General features: G+C 43.4%; 1 protein-coding gene across 6 annotated transcripts in view; it reads left to right on the top strand.

The window, feature by feature from the left end:
* LIPA (lipase A, lysosomal acid type) overlaps positions 1-13,431 on the top strand; it is a 42,125-nt gene extending 28,694 nt beyond the window's left edge. For 3 of the 6 annotated variants that reach the window (XM_060404400.1, XM_060404401.1, XM_060404402.1), the window contains exons 7-8: positions 1,122-1,268; positions 2,152-5,037. In XM_060404400.1, the coding sequence (XP_060260383.1) occupies positions 1,122-1,268; positions 2,152-2,715 (711 nt within the window). In that variant the 3' untranslated portion in view covers positions 2,716-5,037. 6 annotated transcript variants of the gene reach the window in all.
* The last annotated feature ends 7,353 nt before the right edge of the window (positions 13,432-20,784 follow it).

Below are 20,784 nucleotides of genomic sequence, written 5' to 3'. Positions count from 1 at the left end.
GTATCCAACTGTGTAACTTGAGTACCTTGATAAAGACCCTATTTCCAAATATATCACACAGTGAGATAAAAGGAATGTCTTTTGGGGAAGGGACACAATTCAACCCATAAAACTGCCTTTGTAAGCATTTTAAGTTTTCATTCTGCTTATCCTTCTGGATAGGCATTATCAAAAGTGTAAATTATAAGGAGATAATTTGAGTTCACTATAAGGAAGATCTTTTTCCTGTTTCATGATATGTACATATGTGAAGATCTGCCTGCAAGGCATGGTGATTACCCCAGAAATACTTGAGCACAGGTCCAGGGGCCATTGATCAGGCCTGGTGTGCACAAGGAGTCAGCAAACATTTTCTGTAAATATTTTTGGCTTTATGGGTCATATCATTGCCCTTGCAACCACTGAACTCTGCCATTATCACGTGAAGACAGCAAGGGACAGTGTGTAAAGAGATAAGCCCAGCTGTGTTCTAATAAAGCTTTGTAAAAACGGCATGCTGACAGAGGAGGCATGGGGCTGTATTGCTTAATGGGTACAGAGTTTCAGTCTGAGACGCTGAAAGAGTTCTGAAGACCAGTAGATAGTGGTGATGGTCGCACAACAATGTGAATGTACTGATGCTCAACTGAACACTGAAAAATGGTTCAAATGGTAAATTTTATATCAAGTATTAAAAGGCCCCAGAAAGGAGTAGGCAGGATTTGGTGCACTTGCCAGTGGAATTTGATTAGACATGTGTTCTGAGGAAACACATTGCTGACCAATTACAGTTTCAACTCTTTCTCAGAAGTCACGAGCCATCTATCAATGTCAGATGAAACCTTTTGGGGATGGCGCTGGGATGAGGGATCATTCAGGCCCTTTCCCACTGTAAAAGCCTTCTGTGGACCTATTTGATTTGCTGTCTTCATTTTTGCACTTGAGACTTTAAGATCTGTAACATCTGCTGTTGCCGTAGTAAGCATATCACACAGGAATCCTGATTTGAATGACGACTGGTTGCCCTTTCCCATCTGAGTCCCTCTGTGGAGATAGGTGGCATGTGTCTCTCTGCTTGTGAGGCGGGACATGGAGGCCAGCACCTCGTAATGAAATGCTGAGAGAGTCTTTTTATTTTGTAGGATTTATTTGGGACCAAAGAATTTTTGCCACAGAATGCATTTTTGAAGTGGCTGAGTACACATATTTGCACTCATGTCATTCTGAAGGAGCTTTGCGGAAATATCTTTTTTGTTCTGTGTGGATTTAATGAGAGAAATTTGAATATGGTATGTATGTTTACAATAACACTTGCTTTAATCTTTCTGTGATTTTATTTTATCTGTGAATATGTGTCTTTGTGTTGGAGGATGTGGGAGAGGCAGGAGTGACCTCAGTAGATCTCTCAAGAATCTCATTTCAGAGGCACAAGAATCCACCTTGGCAGGTGCCTGAAGCACCATCTGTGGCTAGCCTCTGGCCAGCGCTTTGTCGGTTTCCTACATTGCACTTCTGTGAAAACTATGCAATGAGGAGATTGCTCATCATTTAAATTCTAGTATTTATATTTTTTAAGGAAGTTTTTCTTTAAAATAAATAGACCCATTTACCTGTGTTTAAATTTTGGAATGTCCACTGATACACAAACACCCATTTATATACATTTACTAACTTATTTTATAAACTGTAAACCCTTGGCCAGCAATGTGCTGATGTATTGTAATTACAAATTACATTTGTAATTTATTGTGTTATCGTTTGAAAATAAGTTTTAAAATTCTGAAGTGAAGGCTCTAGGAAATTTTTAAGGGATGTTGATTTTTCTCATTTATGATGAATGAAAAATCAGGGTGTGATTGTCATAGAAAACTTTGGAAATTCAGAAAAACATGCAGAAGAAAATAGAAATGACCAGTAATCTCAGCTGGTAAGCCCCACAGTTGTAATGTTGCTGTATTTCTTGTGTGTGTGTGTGTGTGTGTGTGTGTGGTTGTGCATATTTTTATAGGATGTATTAATATTTGTGGTCAAAGAATCTTTTCCGGCTCTCAGTCTCATGTATTTGAGGTTATGGCTCTGTGGTTTTCAATGTTTCCCAGTGTAAACTGTGTTTAGTATCGACGCCTCCTTGATGCTAGTTTCATTCTTTATTTCCACGTATTTATTTTGCAGTCTAGAGTGGCCGTGTACGCAGCACACAATCCTGCCGGAACTTCTGTGCAAAACATGATACACTGGGGCCAGGTAGGCATTTCAGGAGCGTGCTGGGAGCGTGTAGAAAATCAGCATTGGGAAGTTCTGTGCATTCCAGGAAACAGAAAGTCTGCTTACACATCTGGGCTGCCTTCCTTCCAGTGCCCTGGGCTCTTGTCTCTGTGTCAGCGTGGTCCATGTTATCCTTCCTTGGGCAGACTGCGTTACATGCAGATTCACCAAACAGCCACTGAGGGCTTCCCTGGTGGCTCAGTGGTAAAGAATCCGCCTGCTGTTGCAGGAGACACAGGTTCGATCCCTGAGTTGGGAACATCCCCTGGAGGAGGGCATGGCAACCCACTTCAGTATTCTTGCCTGGAGGATCCCCATGGACAGAGAAGCCTGGTGGGCTACAGTCCACAGGGTCACAGAGAGTCAGACACGACTGTGCAGCTAAGCACACGGAGCATTTCAGCATTAACCCGTGAACACAGTTTACCTGAAACATCAGTGGATGAGCAGCTAAATCAATCATGGATATAAATGAGAGTACTGAGTTTTAATATACACTTTTGATTGTATGATCACATATCACAAAAATATGCATGTTTATTCTAGAAAATGTATAAATTACATATGGCTGTAATAATAAGGCTTCTCATATCATTCTGTAATCCCCCACACAGAAAATGTGTACCCAGGGATATGAAATGTCTCTGCATTGGACAGTTTCTGGCTGCCTGTCATTTCAAAGTAGTAGGTAAAGATATAGATAGAAATCATAATTATAGAAATAGATTGATTTATTTTCTTCTTACTCTTATAGCTTGATTTTTTTTTTCCCACCTGACAATATGTCAAGGACTTATTTCTACCTTGGGGCGTGTTTTTTCCCCCATGTACAATTGTACAATTCCCCCCCCCCCAGATTCTTTTTAAATATGAAATAACTCACCATTTAAATACCAAACCAAGATGCAGGGGGTGTCTTGGATAGCAGTTTCCAAACATCTGGCAGTCACTGCCTGCATCAGAATCATGTGAGTTGCCTTTAAAAATACACTTTTAAATAAAATACTGTTTTTAAAAAGTAAGGGGGAGTAGGTTTGCCATAGTGCTAGTGGATTAACTGGGTTTACCAGGTGGCTCAGTGGTAAAGAATCCACCTGCCAATGTGGGAGATGCAGGTTCGATGCCTGGGTTGAGAAGATCCCCTGGAGAAATGAATGGCAACCCACGGCAGTATTCTTGCCTGGAGAATGCCGTGGACAGAGGAGCCTGGCAGGCTACAGTGCATGGGGTCGCCAAGAGTCGGACGCGACTGACCACACTTGCACACTGGATTAACTGCAATCCAGGCTTTTGGACTTGCACACATGTCTCATCCCAGCAAGGTGATGCTCAAAATTCTTCAAGCTAGGCTTCATTAGTACATGAGCCAAGAACTTCCAGATGTACAAGCTGGATTTAGAAAAGGCAGAAGAACCAGAGATCAAATTGCTAGCATCCCCTGGATCATAAAAAAAGGAAGGGAATTCCAGAAAAGCATCTACTTCTACTTCATTGACTGCACTAAAGTGACTGTACACTGTGTGACTGTGTGAATCACAATAAACTGTGGAAAATTCTTCAAGAGATGGGAACACCAGACCACCTTAACTGCCTCCTGAGTAACCTGTACACAGGTCAAGAAGCAACAGTTAGAATCGGACATGGAACAACAGACTGGTTCCAAATTGGGAAAGGAGTATGATAAGGCTGTATATTGTCACCCTGCTTATTTAACTTATATGCAGAGTGCATCATGCGAAATGCCAGATTGGATGAATCACAAGCTGAAATCAAGATTGCTGGGAGAAATATCAACAACCTCAGATATGCAGATGATACCAATCTAATGGCAGAAAGGGAAGAAGGAACTAAAGAGCCACTTGATGAAGGTGAAAGAAGAGAGTGAAAAAGCCGGCTTAAAACTCAACTTTCAAAAAATTAAGATCCTGGCATCCAGTCCCATCACTTCATGGCAAACAGATAGGGAAAAAATGGAAACAGTGGCAGATTTTACTTTCTTGGGCTCCAGAGTCACTGTGGATGGTGACTACAGCTGCAAAATTAAGAGATGCTTGCTCCTTAGAAAAAAAGCTATGACTAACCTAGACAGCATATTAAAAAGCAGAGACATCACTTTGCTAACGATGGTCCATCTAGTCAAAGCTATGATTTTTCCAGTAATCGTGTACAGATGTGAGAGTTGGATCATAAAGAAGGCTGACTGCCAGAGAACTGATGCTTTGAACTGTGGTGCTGGAGAAGACTCTATAAGTCCCTTGGACAGCGAGAAGATCAAGCCAGTCAATCGTAAAGAAAATCAACTCTGAATATTCATTGGAAGGACTAATGCTGAAGCTCCAATACTTTGGCCATCTGATGTGAAGAGCCAGTTCGTTGAAAAAGACCCTGATGCTGGGAAAGATTGAGGGCAGGAGGAGAAGTGGTCAACAGAGGATAAAATGGTTGGATGGCATCACCAATTCAGTGGACTTGAGCTTGAACAAAGTCCGAGAGATAGTGAAGGACAGGGAAGCCTGACATGCTGCTCTCCATGCAGTTGCAAGGAGTTGGACCTGACTTACTGACGGAACAGCAACAACAACAATGCTTTAAAACACAAAGACTCCTGTGTCCCATCCCTAGAGATTCCAATTCATTTGGACTGGAGAGCTTAAACTTTTGTTTTTTGAAAACAACCTTATTGAGGTATAAGTGACATACAGTATTTAAAGTGTACAGTGTAGTCTGTTTTGCCATATATGCCTACAGATATATCACCACAGTCAAGACAATAAACATATCTCTCACCCCCAAGGCCCCTGTTAACACCCACTCCTGGAGCCTACTCAAACCCATGTCCATTGAGTCGGTGATGCCATCCAACCATCTCATCCTCTGTCGTCCCCTTCTCCTCCTGCCCTCAATCTTTCCCAGCATCAGAGTCTTTTCCAATGAGTCAGGTCTTCGCATCAGGTGGCCAAAGTATTGGAGTTTCAGCTTGAGCATCAGTCCTTCCAATGAATATTCAGGGTTGATTTCCTTTAGGATGGACTGCTTTTGGTGCCGAGTGGTGAGAATTTAAATATTGATTAAAAATTCTGCCCATTAGATTCTACTATTCAACAGGATTTGGGACCCATTGCTTCAGGACATTACTGGCACGTTCCTGTCCCAGGAACCCTGGCTGCTGGGAGTGCCGTGGACCACCTCCCCCTAGGCTTGTCCCTATGAACCAGGCAGGATGGGGTGTGAGGCTTTCAGTGCCATGGTGACTGTGAGGCCCAGTGCCAAGCTTCAGTGACTCAGTGTCAGAGCCTGGCTTAGAAGAGAGGCATCTGCAAGGCAGGGAGCTCGTGACAGGCGGAAGAGGACACACTGACCTCTGAAGTAATGTCCTCAAACCTTCAAAAGTCATCAAATGTTCACTGCTAAGTATCCACTCGGGCCCCTGCTTTTCTCCTCAACCACATGTCTGTGTAGTTGGTGGCTTTCTTTGTATACCCTGCCATCAGCGTATGCTGATCTGCATGAGCATTTTTACCCTCAACCCTAATGGACATTGTTCTGGAAGGTCCAGTTTCTGTCATCTCAGAGGTCAGTGCTCCCTGGTGCAGAGGATGACTGAGCTGAGCTCAAAGCATATGCTGAGCCGTCCAGGCACTGTACCCTGTGCCTTAGCACAGCACAGGTGACCCCCAGCCCTGGCTTCTCAGAGTCCCTGGGAGGGTGGCGGCCAAGGCTGTCAGATTCCCCCGTTCCCCCCGCCCTCCCCGCCCCCCATGGTGGCACTCCTTCATCCTTGCATGCTGCGCGCCTCCCCTGTCCTCTGGGTTTGCCTGGAGCTCTTGGATGGGCCGTAAGCCAGGCTCCTGCTTCAGTCTAGCCCTTTTCTCAAATAGCTGGTGGGAGTCAGAAGCTGCTGGCTGTGGACACGAGCAGCACTCTCAGGCTGGGGGGGGGTAGGTGTGTGACCACGTGGTTTCAGGTCCTAGGTGCATTGGAGTGTGCCCCAGGAGGCTTTCTGAAGTCCAGATCCCCTGCAGAAGGTAGCCCTACCCTTTTGCCCTTCTGCTGCTTGTGTCATCCCTTTGTCAAGAAGATAGTTGCCTTTTTTGGCCCTTAAAGGCCATTGTATTCATAGTGCCTTTTGAAATGAATCTTTTGTTTAAGTAATTAGTATTCGCTTCTCAATAATTCTAAACATAGTTCTTTCCTGGATTTTTAAATTTAGCTTAAAATCTTTCCCTCTTGTATGAGCCTCACGTGTTTCAGATTTCTTCCAGAATCTCTAATCTCCTTGGTGGCTGTGCCCAGAGCCCAGGTCCTTGCCCCTATTTGAAGAAGGCAGGTCCTAACGTATCTTTTCAGTGCTGTTCAGAATTACTTGTGTGTGTATTAGTTGCTGAGCAGTCTGACTCTTTGGGACCCAGTGGGCTGTAGCCCACCAGGTTCCTCTGTCCATGGCATTATCCAGGCCAGAATACTGGAGTGGGTAGCCTTTCCCTTCTCCAAGGGATCTTTCTGACCCAGGGATTGAACCCAGGTCTCTTGCATTGCAGGCAGATTCTTTACCATCTGAGCACCCTGGCTCAGATTTATTTAGGGCACCCTAAGATAACTTGGATCTATCCAAGACTTGTTGGGAATCAGAATTCCTGAGGGTATGGCCCTGGGATCCGCTTTTTAATAAGTACCTTGTAAGACTTGATGTTCTCTATTGTTTGAAACCTGCTGCTTAAGAAATATGCATTAGTTAGGCTCTTCAAAACACTGTAAGAGACATTTAGTAATTTTTTATTACATATATTGGTCATTATGAAAATTTCAAAAATACGTGAGTACAAAGAAGAAAATACATCACCCTTATGTCTACCACCAATGATAACTACTACTAGTATTTGGGTATTATTCAGTTCAGTTCAGTCGGTCAGTCGTGTCTGACTCTTTGTGACCCCATGAGTCACAGCACGCCAGGCCTCCATGTCCATCACCAACTCCCAGAGTTCACTCAAACTCACATCCATCGAGTCAGTGATGCCATCCAGCCATCTCATCCTCTGTTGTCCCCTTCTCCTCCTGCCCCCAATCCCTCCCAGCATCAGAGTCTTTTCCAGTGGAGTCAACTCTTCACATGAGGTGGCCAAGGTACTGGAGTTTCAGCTTCAGCATCATTCCTTCCAAAGAAATCCCAGGGCTGATCCCCTTCAGAGTGGACTGGTTAGATCTCCTTGCAGTCCAAGGGACTCTCAAGAGTCTTCTCCAACACCACAGTTCAAAAGCATCCATTCTTTGGCGCTTAGCCTTCTTCACAGTCCAACTCTCACATCCATACATGACCACTGGAAAAACCAGAGCCTTGACTAGACGGACCTTTGTTGGCAAAGTAATGTCTCTGCTTTTGAATATGCTATGTAGGTTGGTCATAACTTTCCTTCCAAGGAATAAGCGTCTTTTAATTTCATGGCTGCAGTCATCATCTGCAGTGATTTTGGACCCACCCCCCGCAAAAAAAAAAGTCTGACACTGTTTCCACTGTTTCCCCATCTATTTCCCATGAAGTGATGGGGAGGTATAATTTTCCCTTTACCCTCTTAGGGTTTCTGCCTGGGACTGCTGTGGGACAGAGTAACCGCAGTAAAGCATATGGATTTTTTTCTGTGTTCATGGGAGCCCTCACAAGAGAAATGAAGACCCGAAGAAGTAACTCTGCTGAAGTGCTAATATACTAGGTTGAACAAAGAGTAGCAGTTGTGGCAAAAAAATACCTGAGGAGGCTTACAGGATATGGGAGTTCCTGTTACAAGGTCTGTTTGTACGGGTTCCCACAGCCTCCTCTCTCAGGCTCCGGTGTCGTGCGTGCTTCTTCCCCCTAATATAGGGAGGGCTTCCTTCACATGCAAGTTTTGTTGTCTCCTTTTAGAAAGAAAAGGGAAGGTCAGTGTCCTCCGTGCATCTGCTCTTTCTCAAGCATCTTTAACGCCAAATGATCGTTACGCCAAAGCAGCATGTTTTGAGTTGGCATGTCCTGAACTCTTTCAGTGTAATCTGATAATTTTTGGTATAGTTGTTTCCATTAGAAAAGGAGAATTATGCTACGTGCACTTTTTGATTATTTTATTTTTATTGAATTAAGTAGCATTGTATTTCTTAGGTACAGGCTAAGTTGCTGTATCAGAGACTCTAAAATACAGCGTCTAGAGAGTTTTCTTCCTCAGAGTGCAGTCCAGACATCAGGGGCACGTGATTGTGGAGTGGGGGGAATGACTGCTCCAGGAAGTCCTGCAGGGACCCAGTGCCCCCTGCAGTGCAGCTCACCATCTCCGGGGCACTGGCCTCTTCTGTCTGGTTGAAACTGGGTCGCGTTCATGGCAGTTTCAGCCCACAGGAAGGAAGCCCATGAGGGATATCGTTCCTTCTCTGGCAGCTAGGTGCTTAGCAAAAAACCTAGAAGTTTTATTACTGAAAGGAAGAAGGCAAGAATGGGTCCTGGGGGGACAAACAACAGTCTGTGCCATAGTCAAAAATACTTTTACAGGTCAGTAATTACACTTAGAAATATTTGTAACTGAGAACAGCTTTTTATTGCTTGAATTTATTATTATTTTTATTATTACAATGATAGTGTTTTGGGGGCAATGAAACATCCTAGGATAAGTATTCTTGAATTAGAGATCTGTTCTTACCTTAGGGAGATGAGTTTCTTAGGATATGGTCTTAGTAGAATTAATGATCAGAGGATAAGTATATCTTTAAGACTTATAGATATGTATGGTACTTTAGAAAGGTTGACCCTAAGTATAACCATAGTGCGTGTTCAATTTTATTTTCTGACTTTTCTCCCCTTAATATTGTTTATAAACAGTTTTCTCTTTCTATTTTATTATATATATATTCACAACAGTGGCATACTGTGTGTATATTGTAATATGGTATATTTAACTAAGTATCTGTCATTGAATGTTAGCTTATTAACAGATTTTTGTTACTGTAAGTAATCTTCTTCACATTTCCCATCCTCTGAAATGCCCTTTCAAGACATACGTGAGAAAGGGACAAGCTGATGTCTGTCTCCAGGGGCTGAACAACGTGCAGTCATATATTTTCACTGACCATTAGAGTTGGGGGACAGATGCACTAACAGGTGCTGTAAATTCGTAGCTTATTCTGCTTGTTGAATGTGCTTCGGATATTAATATCTGTCATTTGTGATGACGAAAGCAGATGCTAAATATTTCCCCTGTAGTACCTCATCTCACATTGTTTTCTGTTGCGTGAAACAGTAGAATTTTATGCAGTTGATAAGAGCTAAAAACTTCTCCTGGGGTTTCCCTGGTGGCTCAGACGGTGAAGAACCTGCCTGTAATGCAAGAGACCCAGGTTCAGTTCCTGGGTCAGGAAGATACCCTGCAGAAGGGAATGGCTACCCACTCCAGTATTCTTATAAATCAAAAGCAGTTTGGCAAAAATGTCTAGATTTTTTCCATTCACTAGGCACCACCCTCTGGCCAAAACATGAACAGTTTTCAGTTCATTCAGTTCACCCATTTTGAATTTGTTTCTCCACATATTTTTCATTGGGGGATATAGAGGAAGTATGAATTAGCATTATTTCAAAATTTATGAATAAGTGACTTTTTATTAATATTTTCGTATCATGCTATTCAAAATAAGCATACATTTAAATTTCATATACAACATCATTTCATGGCTCCAGTATCCTCAAGTGGTTAGAAATGTTCTGGTGTGCAGTACAGTTTGGTGATTATACTGGTACTGGTACTCAAGAAAAATATTAAATAAAATTATTAAAATGTTAAGTAATATGACTAATCAAATAGAATGGATATAGGAAATATGATGGAGATTATAATTATATATAAATATATTAACATATTAATATAAGTATATAGTGTTAATATTAGGCTATATATGCTTGCTAATACAATTAATATATTTACATACTAATATAAATATATTTACCCATATACTGCTAAGTTGTTTCAGTCGTATCCGACTCTGTGCAACCCCATAGATGGCAGCCCACCAGGCTCCGCCGTCCCTGGGATTCTCCAGGCAAGAACACTGGAGTGGGTTGCCATTTCCTTCTCCAATGCATGAAAGTGAAAAGTGAAAGTGAAGTCACTCAGTTGTGTCCGACTCTTAGTGATCCCATGGACTGCAGCCTACCAGGCTCCTCCATCTATGGGATTTTCCAGGCAAGAGTACTGGAGTGGGGTGCCATTGCCTTCTCCGATTACCCGTATAAATATACATTAATCATGTATAAATGTATATTAATCTATATATTATTTGTAATATGTATTCCTTTACCAAGTAAGATAGTTAACTCTTTAGAAAAGTTTACGATTCAAATTTCAGGAAGAACATCATCATAAAGTTTATCCAGTGGATGCACTGTTGATCCAGTATCGTTTATAGCACATAGGTGTAGCTGCTTTATTCTGTCATGTAATAGCTACTTTCTAATCATACAGTGTGAAATTGAGTCATTTAGGAATGGAGAGAAAAATAATACCATTTTATTTTAAATCAGTTTGGAAATGAGTGAACCTGGGTTTCAGTATAAACTTGGCAGTTGGTGATTTACAGGGAAGCCTGGCATGCTGCAGTCCATGGGGTCACAGAGTCAGACACGACTGAGCCGCTGAACTGAACTAATAAATTTGGTATCTGGGGAGGTGGCTAACTCTTGCAACCTATGATGTTCAATCAAATTTCTGTGTTAGATAACTCTCGCCCACCCCCAATCGTCTTCTATCTAGGTTGTTAAATTGCACAAGTTTCAAGCCTTTGACTGGGGAAGCAGTGCCAAGAATTATTTTCATTACAACCAGGTAAAGACTTCGAAGTTTTTAGAATTTAAATGGGCCCTGAAAACTCATCAAAGAAGCCAGCCTGAGTTATGAGAATTCTGGCTGGGCTCAGGTGCTGGGGAAATGTCCAGGAGGGTTGACTAGGTAGCCTTTGTTTTGCCCTAGTCAATTCTAGAACAGCCTGAGCTTCCTGGTTCATTCTTTGGACATTGTCCTTTCTCTGGCCCTGTACGTGCAACTGTCTTTCTCATATGTCATAGATAGTGATCAGGCACAGATATTAGAGTCAGACAAATCTAGGACTGTTAGCTGGTGGCTGGTGGTGGTGGGGGTATTTGGCCAAATTACATTGCCTAAACCTTTTCTTCCATAGACAAATAAATTGACCTTTTTCTGAGTGCTAAGGAGTCTAAAGTGTGAGGCCCTATGCCCATGTTTTCCTTACTTAATTCTCAGCATATCCGTGTGACATAGATGTCATTATTGTTATTAAAGTGGGAGAAACTGAGACTTAGAGAATTTCTATGACTGTGGCACACCCCAGAGGGAGGAGAGGTTTGGGGTATGACTTCAAAACCCCTGCCCAGCCACTTGGTTTGGCTTTGCAGCTTGGCATCAACCACCTGGGAGAATGATGCCTTCCTGTCAGGGATGTTCCCAGCACAGGGTAACAGTTCGCTAGCCAGCAGTCATGATGGTGTTCTTTTCTTCTGGGTTAGTCTTCTTTTTTGTTCTGGCAGTTCGCCAGTTAAAAAGTAACCTGAGAGCAGGTTTCAAAATGTCGTCTTTCATTCTTGGATCAGATTTTCTAGGCGGTGGTTTCAGGGCATTGCATTTTTGTCAATGAAACGACAGAGACAGGGCTGCCTGTGGGTTTTCATTACAGAGTTCCCCTCCCGTTTACAATGTGCGGGACATGCTGGTGCCGACTGCTGTCTGGAGCGGAGGTCGGGACTGGCTCGCGGACGACAAGGACGTCGCCCTCCTGCAGATGCAGATCTCCAACCTGGTGTACCACAAGCGCATTCCTGAGTGGGAGCATCTGGACTTCATCTGGGGCTTGGACGCCCCGTGGAGGCTCTATAATGAAATTATAAAGCTGATGAGGAAGTACCAGTGAACGGCAGACTGGAGCCATTTACTGTCAAGTCGTGCTGAATGTGTTTGCCTAATTTCTCTGAAATAATCGTTTTCCTTTCCCAGGCCTTTTGTATTTTTATCACCAAGGAAATTATGCTGTTGAAGATGCCTGATTCTCTCCAGTTAGGATCAGAAATGCTTTTGCTTTTTTTCATTTAATCATGGCTGAATACAAAGCTGGTACCTCAACCAGTCTTTAAAATGACACTGATTCATAAATGATCATGACCATTCCATTTATCCTTACTACTTAGAATATACTATATTGCCTTTTTACTCTCAACACGGGACACATTGACACATGATGAATAAGATGCCTTGTTCATCAGTAAATAATCTGACACAGACTTGAAAGAAGCTCAGTATATAAATACCCAGTTCTGACCTGCTTGCCTTAAAGGGCTCTCGGTCGAATGGCCTTGTATTTAGAGATCTAAGTGACACCTCCTCATGTTCTCATGTAGTAGGTACAAAATCAACTTCAGTGACACCTCAGCAGTGCTGGTTATAATGATCCTATGATGAATTCTATCAAGCCTAATTGTGAGAGCTCAATATTTAAATTGCTCAGACTAAGGGAAATAATTTTCTGGAGGCTTCAAAAATAAATGACATTCATTTAAAAAAAACACATTCATCAACAACCACCACCACTATACTTTAAGTAACTTGACTGATTGATAGAGTCAACCACTGATATGCGTGAACCCTTCATTGTGTGACAGGCCATAAATCCACTTGTTTCAGAAGAAACGTCCTGTGAAGACACAATAGCACTATTTTTCCTGAAATTGCAGGGTTCACTTCCCTAGCTGCTGGAGCCTGGCGATGGCATGTGTAGAGCAGAAGCCCTGATGCCACTCAGGTGGAGGGCCCTACTTCATTTTCACACAAAAGAAATGTGAATGTGAACTTGGTTGTTTTCAGGTCAAAGCTCAGGGACTGTTTGTTTGTTTGTTTCCTTTTGTATGTGTTCAGATCTTTAATACTCCTGATTTGTATCCCTATGTCAGGACACCCACATTCACCTGCTTTTCTTGCAGCCCTGTTTCCTTACAGTGCTGTCGGACGAACAGTGACAATTGCTCTGGTTTTCTGATGGAGCTGCTTTGCGATAATAAACAATACTTGGTATTGGTTAATCTGTGCAGACAACATAAGACTGCTTTATAACATTCAAGTGATCTTATTTAAACTTGTCAATAAAACTCAGCCTCCCAGGCCTGAAGCATTGTGTGCGGGTGTGAGTCCGCCTTTATTTAATAGTCATTCTGGACTTCCTTCTTTCAGCAGGACTTATGATTTCTTTCTTGTCTTTCCCCCCGCTCCTCCTTACTCCTTGTAAACCTCATTGATACTGCCCGTGAACCTTTGGTCCTCTCCCAGAGGGAGGAGAGTGGTCTTAAATCTAAGGAGCGGGGGGATGGTTTGGGAATCTTCAGGGTCTGCTGAGCGAGGCTGTGAGTGGAGACTAAACCCTGATTAACCCTGTCTGCAGGTAGTGGCTGCAGATGGGACCCTAGATTCAAGCTCTGTCCATCAACCTCTCTCCTTAAACAAATGAAACAACCGAAGCTAGCAGAGGCAGCGTCACAGGGCTCCCAAAACATAGATTTGGGGGTCTAATGTGATCTCTCCCACTGCTCTGTGAGCTTTAAGATCTATCTTACTCACCTTTGCATACCTAGAATCTAACACAAAGCCTGGAATATTAGTGAGTCAATAAGTATATATGGATGGCAGAATGTGTGAAAAATGGCAGACTTTGTCATTGAGCTGAATGAAATTAGATGCACAAGTAACGCCTGGGAGAGTCTGAAGTGGGATCTGGTTTTTCATGGCAACTAAAGTAACATTGTGCAGAAAAGAGTAAAATTGTGCTAGATGTGAAGGATAGCTGACCCCGGGGGAATGACACTCTTCCTGCCGGCCTTATGTTCCCCTAAGGAAAGAACACTTCTTTGACCAAGGCAGGTACAAGATCCTTAAGTATCGGGCCAGAAATAGCATGACTGTTTTTGTTGTTTCCCACCAGTAGTGAGAGAGAGCTGGCCAGAGGATGGCTTCTGGGTTTTAGGTGACTTGGTTTCCCTCCTTTGGTTGCTATCATGGAGTCTCCCTCAGATGCCCCGGTGAACTTGTAGGGAGTAAATCTTCCACTCCCTAGAATCTGGGAGTGAATGAACAGGGCCTAAGTTCTATAGAGTCCACCTTTTATCGTTTTGCTCTTCACCTTGCCAAAGTTTTCTTTGGGGATTTTTCATCAGTACATGGGCCAAGCCAGAAGTGGAGATGTTGCCCCGTCGTTCTTACTACAGCTGAGTTACACCAGGGTCGCTAACCCCCCAGGCCACAGACCAGTACCAACCATGGCCTGTTAGGAACCTGGCCACACAGCAGAGGTGAGCATCGGTGAGGGAGCCGAAGCCTCATCTGGAATTATAGCTGTTTCCCACCACTTGCATTACTGGCTGAGCTCCGCCTCCTGTCAAAGCTCCAAGGGGGACTATGAACTGTGCAGGCGAGCGATCTAGGTTGCGTCACTCCTTATGAGAATCTGATGCCTGCTGCTGATCTGAGGTGGAGCCGAGGCGGTGATGCTAATGCTGGAGGGGGCGGCTGCCACTATCTCCCATCACCCCCAGACTGGACTGTCTAATTGCAGGAAAACAGGTTCAGGGCTCCCACTGATTCTGTGTTATGGAGAGTTGTATATTTTCTTATATATCACAATGTAATAATACTAGAAATAAAATGCACAATAAATGAAAGGTGTTTGAATCATCCCGAAACCAACCCCCCCACCCCCACCCCCAGTCTATGGAAAAAATGATCTTCCATAAAACCAGTCCCCAGTGCCAGAAAGGTTGGGGGCCACGGTGCCTTTGCCTTTGTTGTCAGCCTCTTCCTCCTGATGTGCTCGTGTAGGCTCTTATATCCTTACAGCCCCACTGTGTTCAGGTAGCTTTGTTTCATCGGTGGCTGAGAGTACAGAACAAGGCTGGACTTTGTGCCTTGAGAAGTCGTGTAATAGGTTGCGAGGAGTTCTGACTCTGTTGTTTTCCACTGTGTTTGATACATATTCTTTTGAACAGAACACAAAGATCTCCAGAGACCTCTAGGGCAAGGAGAAGACTAGTTCATATTCTGTCAGCTTGGAACTCCAAGATCTTGTGTCTGCTTGGGCAAAGCCCATGAGCATATGCATGAAGTCACAATTGAGAATGAAGTCATTTTTTTTCATTCGCCATAAGGGGGCACTCTTGGCTCTGCTTCCTCACCTTTTCTGCACTAGACGGAGAACTTTGCGGATTTAGGAGCCAGTTGTTAATTTGACTGGTCAGACCAACCATTTCTATCCAAGATTACAACTAACTCTTGCCTAATGCACAATATATGAAAAATGTTCTCAAAGAATAACTGAGGCCCAAATGGGACATAAAAATGAAAACTTGCCTAATAATTAAGAGTGGTCAGAGACTCAGACAGGAGGGAGGAAGTGGGGAAGGTTTGAATGGAGGCTTCACACTTAATAAGACTGTTGGCATTATCTTCAAGCAATGATTATTTTGTGTTTGTGGGTATGAAAGGTGTCAACTTGTTAAATGTAAACATTTTAAATACCCTATAATTGTAACTCATTTTTTTTTTAATATATGGAGAGATTTTCAAAATGTGACCCCTGGAAGATATCAGGCTATAATAATACTGATTTTTAAAAAGTTTGTTAGTGATTCATTCAAGAGTATTTCTTGAGTATTTATTGTACTGTGCAAGTTTCAAGGTCTGTTTCAAACTAAGCAAGTAAAAGTCTTTCTCTCTCAACTTGTTTTAATAGTATGACAACAAATACTGTGTATTTTTACCCTGTGCCTTCCTGGGTTTTGAAGCCTTCTCATAAGGCAATGGCACCCCACTCCAGTACTCTTGCCTGGAAAATCCCATGGATGGAGGAGCCTGGTAGGCTGCAGTCCATGGGGGCACCAAGAGTTGGGCTCGACTGGGCGACTTCACTTTCACTTTTCAGTTTCATGCATTGGAGGAGGAAATGGCAACCCACTGCAGTGTTCTTGCCTGGAGAATCCCAGGGATGGGGGAGCCTAGTGGGAGACCGTCTATGGGGTCGCATAGAGTCGGACACGACTGAAGCGACTTAGCAGCAGCAGCATAAGATTTTGATCTTTACAACAACCCATTTGATGGAAAGGAGATGGTTTTATATGCTTTTATATTTCAAGCAGGTCGATGAGAATTCCAACAATCTCAGTAGAAGCACTCATTTACACATGACACAGATGGATTGAAATATAAAGTGTTTAAAACTAAATACGCATTAGCATCTATGTCAAATAGGGCGTCAAGGAATCTCTTGGGGGAGTTAACACTGCTTCCCTCCCCCGCGCCATGTCCATCATCAGCATCCCCGACTGTTTGGGTGCTGGTAATTAAACTGTTTGGTTTATGGAGTCTTTTGTAAACTGCCCTATAAATGCATCTTCCATGTCCCACTCCAAAACTGAACTCCTCCTGTAGAGGTGTCAGTCTTGAAATTGACACTGATGGGGTTCTGCTCTCAGTTTGGCTGTAACCTCCTATTAAACCCTAGCTAGTCTTGACTTTTCTGAGACTGAGTCTTCATTTTTAAATGCTGCTGCTGCTGCTGAAAGTCACTTCAGTCGTGTCCGACTCTGTGCGACCCCGTAGACGGCAGCCCACCAGGCTCTGCCGTCCCTGGGATTCTCCAGGCAAGAACACTGGAGTGAGTTGCCATTTCCTTCTCCAATGCATGAAAGTGAAGTCACTCAGTTGTGTCCGACTCTTAGCGACCCCATGGATTGCAGCCTACCAGCTTCTCCGTCCATGGGATTTTCCAGGCAGGAGTACTGGAGTGGGTTGCCATTGCTTTCTCCACAATGAGGGGTTAGATTTTGATCTTTATCTTCCCCTTCTATAAATTTTATGGATTATGGCTATAAGATGTTACAACATGTCTCATCTCTGATATCTAAGAATAATCATTTCAGTTGCATAGTTGCCAAGACAGTCTTACCTAATTTTGGAAAGAGAAAAAATCATAAAGGTGACTCATAAAAAGAAACTGTGTCATTGGGAAAAGGTTTTTCCAATTACATGTTCTATATTTCTGTGAGATGGTGCTTTACACAGTCTTGTGGTGAGTTGGTACCAAACAGCTTTAAGACTGTGTTAAATATGTATACACCTAGTGGGTGTATGCTCAGCAAAGTGATTTGATCTCTAGGATAGCTAGGGAAGAAAGAATTCCTATCCTCCAATGCTGTCAGAAAGACCATGCCAAGATAAAAATACACAGGAAATCAAAGCTAACTACAGAAGCAGAAGAAGTAATGTGGCGAAAATCTTAATACCATCAGACATCAGGAAATACCTCTTTCCATGGAAACCCATCCCAGTAAGTAAGTAGACCTAAATGATGTCAACAAGTGCCCCGGAAAAAAATGATTCCTTTTTAATGTATTGGCTTTATTCCTTAAAGCCAATACATTCTAAAATGAGCATTGAGCCCACAAATATCTTTTGAACCTCATTACGTGCAAGGTATAATGCTTGACATTGTGGAAAAAACATCCTAGGAGATGGACTCTGTGCCCTAAAAAGACTTATTCATCTAGCAGGTAATTAACATTTTGTGTAAATTTGAAGTGTTTAAAGGTACATGTTTAGGAAAGGTACATGCCAATTTAGGAAATGGCACTGCAATGGCAACCCACTCCAGTACTCTTGCCTGGAAAATCCCATGGGCGGAGGAGCCTGGTAGGCTGCAGTCCATGAGGTTGCTATGAGTCGGACACGACTGAGCGACTTCACTTTCCCTTTTCACTTTCATGCATTGGAGAAGGAAATGGCAACTCACTCCAGTGTTCTTGCCTGGAGAATCCCAGGGATGGAGAAGCCTGGTGGGCTGCCGTTTCTGGGATCGCACAGTTGGACACGACTGAAGCGACTTAGCAGCAACTTAGCAAGAGTAAATAGGGCTCAATTTTATTTGAGTCAATTGAGTGATACTAGTCAAAATGTTGTGCCTACCTTTTCAGCATCCTCCATGACACAGAGTGGACAACTGATGAGAATTTAACTGACCGCTTTCCCTAAGACAACTACATTTGTATATAGGAGGACTTGGGCCGCTTTTTGGGCTGGAAGGGCAGAGAAGCTGGTAGCTGTTCTTCAAGGTGCTGCAAGTTAGAGGGGAGAGCCTGGGCCAAGCAGGCTGAAGCTGTGGCTTCCAGGTCTTGCTGCTCAGCGATTTACAAAGCATATTCTAACAGGTTTAGGGATAGAAGGACAGAAAAACCGAGTAAGGGAAAGAACAGGTTGGTCGAGGCTGGGGGCTCAAAGGAGGCAGTCCTGATAGCAATCTAATAGTGAAGTCCAAATTAAGCCACCCACTCTGTGAGAGAGTCCAAGGCATTCCAGCATAAAGCTGAAACCACAAGAAAAGAACAGCATGTGCTGAACGGAAAGTTGAAGGGTGACTTAATTTCTGTAGATGGCAAATGTGAGTGATACTTCGCTTCTGAGCAGAATTCATTTGTAAGTCTGAGACTTACATATTGATATATTATTATATATTATGATTTGAACTATTATATATCATTCATTTCTAGGCCAATATATTGGTCTGTATTTTTGTTGTACTCATTATTTCCTTGTAGTATAACATATGGCTTTATATCTTTTATTTCTTGTTATATGACTTTGATTTTAATTACAAGCTTCCTCAATTACTCCTTAGGTAAAATGTGGAGTACACATTTAAAATAATAGGTGTTTCATTCTGTAACTGGGCTCCAGGCACTGTATTTTCATTTCTGTTAAGATTATGGCAAAAATAATTTTGGCAGCTGGCAAACCCAGCTCTTCCAAGGACTGCATTTAATCACTTCAAGTAAAACACTTAGCTAATGTCTAGCATACAGTACATGGTAACTTTAACAATAGTATTATTATTTTCTCATTTAATGTCTAGCAGACATTACAGGGTAACTTTTAACAATATCATTATTACTATTTTCTCATTTAATGCTTGCAGTAGCCTCAGAAGATGGGTATGATTGTTATTTCCCTTTGGATAGGGGGGTTAAGATAAAGCAGAACTCTCTGAAGTGAGGCGCTGGTCCCAACCTCATAGACACAAGAAAGAGCAAAGCTAGGATTAGGAGTGACCCCTGGCTTCAGTTTCCATCCCAAACTTCTACCCTCTAGACGTCTCTTTCGTCAGGCCCCCGGGTCAAACGCGGAGGTTGCTTTTCTTGCAAGGCCTGGGGTCACACACACCCCACCGCCTCCCGGCCCAGCCATGACCCATCTGAGCTCTGCTAATACCGACTTTCTCAGGCTCAGTCGTGGCCAGCTGACCACGGCTGATGGTGGAGAAACGCAGAGGTGGGGGTGGCCTCGCCGTTGCGCTCGCAGCACCAGGGATGGTTTGGGGGATGGCGGGGTCAAGGACGTGGGGCAAGTTGGCGTCGCGGAGCCAGCAAAGGGAAGGGCTAGGAGGGCGCGACATCATCTGTTCAATCAACAGCCTCCCTGTAGGCTTCAGGGAACGCAAAAATATTCCCATTTCCCCCTCAAAGTGGGTGGTTTACTGATTGCACTGCTTTCATCCCAAATGAGATGCAGCGGCTTTTAGCCAGATTTGGATCGGCAGGCTCTGGACGTTAAATCCAGCCCTTGACTTTTTTTTTTTTTTTTTTCCGGTAACGCGAAGGCTAAAAGTCGCTGTCCCCTCTCTCGCCGCTGTGCCTCCCGGTTCCCGTCTCTGCTTTGGGTGACTCGGGCGCACCGCGAAGGGACGACCCTCCGGCCGGGTTTTGGCGGGGGTGGGGGCTCCTTCGAGGAAGTCTGCGCGCGGTAGGGTCTGGAGCTTTCCGCGAGCCCGCCCGGGAAAGATACGGGAACTGGAGGAGGTTCCCGACCCGCTACCTTCCCGGCTGATTTTCTGCGCAGATCGCCACGGCTCGCGGCTATCGACCTGCGCGGTTCCGTCTAAGAAAGGTTAGTTTGCGGATCGCTGCTAGTTAGATCAATAGAGCGCGCCAGCAGAAAGAAAAGATCCGAAATAGGAAAGGTATGTCGCTTTTTAAAGATTTTTTAAAAAATGCAGCCACATTTGTGTCTTTATTAAAACACACAGACACAATTTAATGTATGTATAAAAACACAAGTACTTCTGCCTTGACTGCAAAGGAGCTGTTTCTGGTGATGATGGAAATATTCTCTCTTGTTTAGGGATGGTGATAACCCGTAAACTGAGTTGTCAAAACTCGTAGAAACTCTGCACTGAAGTTCTGTGCATTGTATCGTGTATAAATTTTATGTCCCATAGACATAGAAATTACTACGTGCCATTGCGTAATTGCATATCTGAATGCCATTGAACGCAGCTGTACTTGAGTATTTTTAGCAACTAAGCGCAATTCTGTCGGGTTATTTATCTTTGCAAGCTCCGCGAAGACGGGAAAGGGAGGAAAAACGGCGGCTGACATCACGGAGGGCGGGTCGAAAGCCCTAAGAAAAGCCTGAGGACCGGAGCAGCCGCGCT

The sequence above is a fragment of the Ovis aries genome, chromosome 22 (genome assembly GCF_016772045.2).
Source record: "Ovis aries strain OAR_USU_Benz2616 breed Rambouillet chromosome 22, ARS-UI_Ramb_v3.0, whole genome shotgun sequence".
NCBI classification, from domain to species: Eukaryota; Metazoa; Chordata; class Mammalia; order Artiodactyla; family Bovidae; genus Ovis; species Ovis aries.
The sequence above is the reverse complement of the archived record's forward strand: the minus strand, read 5'-3'. Positions and strand labels throughout refer to the sequence as shown.